At 26.3% G+C, this 6894-nt stretch overlaps 3 protein-coding genes across 3 annotated transcripts in view; 1 reads left to right on the top strand and 2 right to left on the bottom strand.

Annotated features, from left to right (window-relative positions):
• LOC108548766 (nucleolar MIF4G domain-containing protein 1) overlaps positions 1-2277 on the bottom strand; it is a 4432-nt gene extending 2155 nt beyond the window's left edge. Inside the window, exons 1-6 of the mRNA XM_017901863.1 lie at positions 1827-2277; positions 1192-1691; positions 838-1122; positions 577-764; positions 325-500; positions 1-241 (exon numbers count right to left, since the gene is read on the bottom strand). Coding sequence (XP_017757352.1) covers positions 1-241; positions 325-500; positions 577-764; positions 838-1122; positions 1192-1691; positions 1827-2277 — 1841 coding nt within the window. The remainder of the gene's footprint in view (positions 242-324; positions 501-576; positions 765-837; positions 1123-1191; positions 1692-1826) is intronic.
• Positions 2278-2594: 317 nt separating this feature from the next.
• On the top strand, positions 2595-6278 carry LOC108548707 (mitochondrial-processing peptidase subunit alpha). Its single transcript, XM_017901786.1, has 11 exons — positions 2595-2726; positions 2874-3124; positions 3197-3276; positions 3348-3533; positions 3706-3798; positions 3881-4053; positions 4249-4387; positions 4468-4676; positions 4768-4933; positions 5660-5792; positions 5935-6278. The coding sequence occupies exons 1-11, from the start codon at positions 2671-2673 to the stop codon at positions 6111-6113; spliced, it is 1665 nt and encodes a 554-aa protein (XP_017757275.1). The 5' UTR covers positions 2595-2670; the 3' UTR covers positions 6114-6278.
• A 246-nt stretch (positions 6279-6524) lies between these two features.
• RpL5 (ribosomal protein L5) overlaps positions 6525-6894 on the bottom strand; it is a 2859-nt gene continuing 2489 nt past the window's right edge. Inside the window, exon 6 of the mRNA XM_017901787.1 lies at positions 6525-6788. Within this exon, the coding sequence (XP_017757276.1) occupies positions 6600-6788 (189 nt within the window). The 3' untranslated portion in view covers positions 6525-6599. The remainder of the gene's footprint in view (positions 6789-6894) is intronic.

The raw sequence follows: 6894 nt of genomic DNA, 5'->3' as shown, positions 1-6894 counted from the left end.
TGCTGATCCTTCAAACCAAGATGATGAAGTTTTTCAAATGCATCTAAATAATCTTCAGCTGTTACAAGGATACAAAAAATATTTTTTCTTATATCAGTATTCATTCTTTGCTTTTGTGCTAATCTCAAAATTTTTTCACCAAAATTAAACTTATTATTTTCCTTTGTATTTACTTTACTATTCATATTATTTAAGTCAGACCAAGCTGATCCTATGATCCACCATTTTCCATTTTCATGAGCTACAATAAAATGTAAAAAGGTAATTAGTATTTAATTTGTGCAGATATATTATTTTTTTAATTATTTCAAATACATTGCTTACCATATAATAAATCCTCCAAAGACACATTAAACTGGGTTATTGTATTACCTTTTCGTATGACATTTCTTATAATTTTCTTTAAATGTTCTACATGGGAAGGATCATATTGAGGTATTTTATTGAAGTTATTATTTTTTAGTGCTAGCAAAATTTCCAACATAAATTTAATTCTTGAACTATATAACAATAATAATTATTAAATTAATTTTTAATAATTTGTATTTTATACTTAAAAAACATACAAGAGCCTACTTTTTTCCATTCTCATTACTAGCTTTTAACTGTACACTTTTTATAAATTCTTTTAAAGCATTGGGATCATCCTTTCTCAATGAAAATCCTACTGTTTTTAAGATAAGTAATATTAATTCAATTTCTTTTTCCGTAAATTTGATCATCAATTTATTAAGTATCTGATAAAGAAGCTTATTTCCAAATATCTGTATAAAATAAAGTTAAGTTAATTACATATTTACATTAATATAAATCATTATTTAATAAAATTTGGTGTACTTTAAAATTATATAAGTGTGAAATTATAAGAACTATATTATCTAATTCTTTTTTTGTTATATCTTGTAGCTTTTCCATTGCATCAAAAAATCTTTTAACAAGTTTCTCTACAAAATTAGCGCCTACTTCGATACCAATATTAGCATGTAAAATCGCAATTAACATCATATATTCAGAAATAAGACGATCTGGTGTAATTACATCTGACACCAAACTTTCAAGCACTAATTCTGATAATATGTTGTTCATATTATTACGACTGTTTGTCATATACATTGTTTCTACCTGTAACATCCCATATAATATATAAATCATACACTACAAAAATTTATTATAGATACATATATTTATTACCTGGTTTGATATGTTATAAACATTATGTTCTGTTATTCTATTTAAACAACCTTTTAACTGCTTTTTCAGAGAAATCAATTTTTCATCATATAGATTTATATCATGCATAATAACTTTTTGCACAGCTGGTGGAATATATCTATTAGTATTATATATGATGTTACCCTCTTTATCTCTTTTTCTACCATAAATATCTTCCCATACATCTTTGTCATTAATATTGATATTATCAGCTTTTATAATTCGTGTTAACTTTATCTTTTTTGATTTGGATGCTATCATAGGTACATTTTTACTAGAATCATTGACACTCTCATTTTTGCTTTTGCTTTCACTCTTATTTTTGTAATTACAAAATAATTTATTATTTGTATATATATTTTCATCTATTATTTCTGAAAAATTTATATCGAATTCATTATTAAATTCATTTTCTAAAATTTCTTTTTCTGTCTCCAATATACATTTTCTATTTTTTTCTAAGCAAAAATCTAAAAGATCTGACCATATATTAAGGAAATAATTTATATGAAAATAATTTATATTATTAAAAATAGTTTAAAAAATTAACACATACAAGTTTTTCTTGTAACTACTATCAAACTTAATTTTTGATAATAAAATAGAAAGGATACAATCTAAACCATCTGTTACGAAAGACTTAGGAATCGTTTTTTTTTTTCTTTTATTTAATTTCAATTGCTTTTCCAGTTTCTTAATTACTTTGTCTTCTTTTAAATTAGCTTCTTTAAGTAACTCACATTTTTTATTTCTTTTTTTAAATTCAGGTTCTTCAAACTCTTGTTTTTTAATATCTCTTGTATATCTTTTTAATTTTTTATGTACATTCACAGTTTTGTTAGTTACTTCATTGCAATAATTTGTTTCGTTATCTTTGGTTTCGACAATTTTGTCGAATTCAACATTCACACATGTACTTAACTTATGTTTGTTTTTTGAATAAATTAATCGATTAACTTTTTTTTGCTTTCTAAGTTCTTTACGCATTTGTTTACGAGATTTTTCTGTTAATTTTAGACTTAGATTTTCCTTAGCTTTTAATTTAGATTGTTTAAGTGGCCTCATTTTTCAATTCACTACGCAAATTATAAACTTTATTGAAATTCTAAGAATTAAACATCGAGTTTCATTCTTGTTACTTATATCTTTTATGAATATAATGAAGTACAAAAGTTTTGGTATAAAAGAACTGTTTCTCCACTAAGTGCCTAGTTAAAGAAGAAATTATGTTTAGTGCCATTCCTTACAAAATACTGGACCAAATTATCCATCATTAAGTTTTCAAAAGTCCTAGAACTGTGGCACTATTGATTCGTACGAACTCTTATTGAATATACCTAAATTTGTTAGTTATTTTTGTCAAAAGTTTTAAGATTGTTTGGTTAATTATTTTCCGTTTCGAAACTGTGAAGGTGACAATTTAATTTATATATTAAATGGTTTAATACAAACGATAAAATGAAAATGCTAATGAAAACGTCGCAGAGTTCTTTAATAGTTGCCTTTACAAAAAGGTAATTATTTTTATAGTAGAAAAAGGTTTTGCAGTATATATTTGCAGTATATTTTTCACTTAACCTTGTAAAAACATAATAATATATATCGATAATTACTCTATAAATAAATTTTTCCATTATTAAATGCAGTAATATTTTTTACAGTGCAGTACGAGGAAAGACATTTTCGTTTATCAAAAAATGTGATTTTTCCTCTCAAAATGTACCCAATAATAAAATAACACGAAAATCAATTGTTACCCCGTTTCCTCCATTAACCAAGCCTATACCTAATTTACCTAAAGCAATCTATGCTACTGCTAAAGAAGAACATCAGGTTACTAAAGTAACAGTTTTGTCAAATGGATTGAAGGTTGCTTCGGAAAATCGATTTGGTCAGTTTTGTACAATAGGTGGTAAGTTTAAAAGATGTTCATAGAAAATCTTTTTAAAGACATTTATTTGTATACTAAAATAGTATTTTACAGTATTGCTTGATTCTGGTCCACGATATGAAATTATATATCCCAATGGTATCTCACACTTCCTAGAAAAGTTGGCATTCGGAGTAAGGTTTTTATAGTACAATGAAGAATTAGTATTCGAAAAATAAAAAAAATCAGTAATTTACTTTTACAGTCTACCAAAACATACAAGAATAAAGACCAGATAATGCTTGCACTAGAAAAACATGGAGGTATATGTGATTGTCAAGCATCTAGAGATACATTTGTATATGCAGCATCAGCAGAGCGCCATGGATTAGATACTGTTGTACAAATTTTAGGTGATATTGTTTTAAGGCCTCAAATTACACAGGATGAGGTAAACAGTTATGTTATACGGTATTGACATAATATATACATGTTATATATAACAAAATAACAATTTTTACGAATTTTATTAACTTCATGCTATTCATTATAGTAAAAAAATTTATTACATGAAAATGTATGGTTGTAATATAGAAATTTAAACTGAGCACAACAATTTCTAGGTAAATGCTGCAAGATTAATGATCCATTTTGAATTAGAATCTTTACTTACAAGACCAGAACAGGAACCAATACTTATGGATATGATTCATGCAGTAAGTAAAAAGAAAATATATTTTAATAAAAGAATACAATAAGAATAAATATTTTCTTAAATAAGTAAATCTTATTCCTTAGGCTGCATATAGAAATAATACTCTTGGACTTCCAAAGATTTGTCCAAAGGAAAACATTGATCGTATAGACAGAAATATATTATTTGAATATTTAAAACATCATTATACACCACATAGAATGGTAGTAGCTGGAGTTGGTGTAGAGCATGAAGATCTTATTTTAGCTGTTCAAAAGTAATTACAAATAAAACTGTTAAGTATTCACTGAATGAAAATGTTACTAACATATTATTAAATTGATTCTTACTAATTCAAAATCTGTAAATTATAATTTATATACTATATAAAGTTTTGTTTTGTTGATATTGATTGTTGATTAATTAACTATTAAATATAATGAAATGAAAATTATTAATAATATTATTGTAGATATTTTGTCGAGGAAGAATCAGTTTGGGAACAAGAAGAAGAAAAAGAGAAGGAACAAAAGACAAAAAGCTCTATATCAACAAAATTTTTAAATACAGCCGATACTTCAATTGCCCAGTATACTGGAGGTTACATACTAGTAATTATTGTTTTGAATGAAATATATGAACTACTATTTAATAATTTTTAATTTTACAATTTTAATTTTATTTTATATAGGAAGAATGTAATGTACCAGTATATGCAGGACCTAGTGGTCTACCGGAATTATCGCATGTCGTAATAGGTTTGGAAGGATATTCTCATCAAGATTCTGATTTCGTGGCAATGTGTGTTCTAAATATGATGATGGGTGGTGGTAATAGCTTCAGTGCTGGAGGTCCAGGAAAGGGAATGTATACTCGTTTGTATACAAATGTACTTAATAGGTAAAATCTGAAATACTTTTTTGCTGCTGAGAAAACTAAATGCAAAGTAAGTATTATAAAATAATTACATATATATAATTGTTATTTTTAGGTATCACTGGTTGTATAGTGCAACTGCATATAATCACGCATATGCCGATACAGGTCTTTTTTACATTCATGCATCTTGCACACCATCTCACGTCAGAGATATGGTAGAAGTAATAGTGCATGAAATGGTTACCATGACAAATAATATTACGGATAGTGAGTTAGCGGTATGATACTATTTATAAATTTTATTTACACATGTACAAGATGTCTCACGCAACCAGTTAAATAGAACAGTAGTTTTACATAAAATTAAACAGCATTGATGTACCATTCTTATATATACTCATGCATTGACAAAGTATAATTGCATCTTTTTTTAAATGCATCTATAACATTTTTCTTGCATAAATCGATCTATTGGATTTAACGTCTGTAAGTCTTTTTTTAAAAGATAAAATTCATTCACGTTCCATTCAAAGCGTTGAGCCCGGACATAAATTAAATAAATAATGTCCTAAATAATTTTAAGATATAAATAAGAAAGTATTTAGAATGGAATGGACAGTTTTTTAAACATGTTTTATGATTTACGAATTCCAAATATACTTAAAAGTTATTAAAATAGGTAAAAATCTTGTAAACTATTTAGTTTAAAGTCATAATAACACTTTTATATATAGAATGATCCAGAAAATCTATTTATATTAGAAAAGTTATATAGTTCTATTTAAAAAGAAAGTGCAGTTGTACTTTGCAAATGCATTGATACATGAGAATGCATAAAAATAATAGAAAAATAAATAACATACATTTAGATTTACATTTTACAATATCATTTACATTTTTTCTATCTCTAACCGTTTTAAAAATATAACTCCAACCAGTTGTATGAATCACAGTACTATATTTTTTTATTTTTTAATCTGATCTGAATATTTTTTTTAATATAGAGAGCAAAGAAACAATTGCAATCTATGTTACTTATGAATTTGGAACAAAGACCTGTTGTATTTGAAGATATTGGAAGACAAGTTTTAGCCACTGGTTCTAGGAAACGGCCAGAATACTTTATAAAAGCAATTGGTATGTTTTACATTATATTAATGTCATTATATTAATTCATATCCATGAATTTTAGTACACTTATATTATAGATTAATATTATTCAATAATGTAATATAAAGGTAAAACTTTTATAGTAACTTCATATTCATATTATTTGCAGATGAGGTATCAAAAGACGATGTAAAGAACGTAGCTCGCCGTTTACTTAAATCACCACCTAGCGTAGCAGCCCGAGGGGAAGTAAGAACCGTTCCTTCAATCAGAGATATTCAAGCTGGATTAATTCATGAACATGGCAGATTGCCTGGTTCTCGTAGTAGATTATCACTTTTCCGTTAATTTCAAAAAAGAAATTAGTAATTTACAAGATCATACAATCGTTTTCATATTCTAAGTTTTCAACAAAATTATTAACCTTATATAAATTATTGATTTATCTTGAAATTAAAATATCACAGTTTAATTATCGTATATGGTTAAAAGTTGTTTGTAAATTTATTTATAATCCGCATTTTACTTTATTGCAAAATTATTCTCATATATTAGATTTAATATGTATATATGTATTTTGTATAAGTATATTTGTTAGTAATGACATAGCGACATCATATATTATACAAATTATGTGATATCAATTGATGTGATGCCACTGTTGTCATGCGCAATATGTAGCGCAATAAATAAATTAATTAGAATAAATATAGAATAATTTTGTTAATACAATAAGAATAGAAAATTTCAATTTTATACTTTTTTATTTTTGTAGCAAAATTTTTTTCGTGTATACATGAACATTGATATGATACACGACACCAACAAATACGTCTAAGCTTCTACTTCTTCTAGTGTCGTAAGGAAAGAAGCTTTCTTTTGAATAACACGATTCTTTCTTTCTGATAAAGAAAGTTTAGCACGATTCCATCTCTTTTTCACAGGTATTTTTTCTTTAATAATTTTCGTGTGTTCTGGACTTGCGCGTATGGCTTTATGGGCGTTCTTATAAATAGCTTCAATCTGCAGTCAAAAATAACGAAAACGCTTGTTAACATATAAAATGGCACGGTCACATCCGCATACGAAAAGTGAGTGAATGCGGGGGGGGGGGGGGGGGTATGGGGGG

Source organism: Eufriesea mexicana, unplaced genomic scaffold (assembly GCF_001483705.2).
Source record: "Eufriesea mexicana isolate 0111107269 unplaced genomic scaffold, ASM148370v2 scaffold1767, whole genome shotgun sequence".
Taxonomy (NCBI): Eukaryota; Metazoa; Arthropoda; class Insecta; order Hymenoptera; family Apidae; genus Eufriesea; species Eufriesea mexicana.
The sequence above is the reverse complement of the archived record's forward strand: the minus strand, read 5'-3'. Positions and strand labels throughout refer to the sequence as shown.

Coding starts and splice junctions, on each gene's coding strand:
- LOC108548707 (XM_017901786.1), top strand. CDS start 2,671: ATGAAAATGCTAATGAAAACGTCGCAGAGTTCTTTAATAGTTGCCTTT. Junction 2,727..2,873: donor ATAGTTGCCTTTACAAAAAG/GTAATTATTTTT, acceptor TATTTTTTACAG/TGCAGTACGAGGAAAGACAT. Junction 5,793..5,934: donor ATACTTTATAAAAGCAATTG/GTATGTTTTACA, acceptor TATTATTTGCAG/ATGAGGTATCAAAAGACGAT.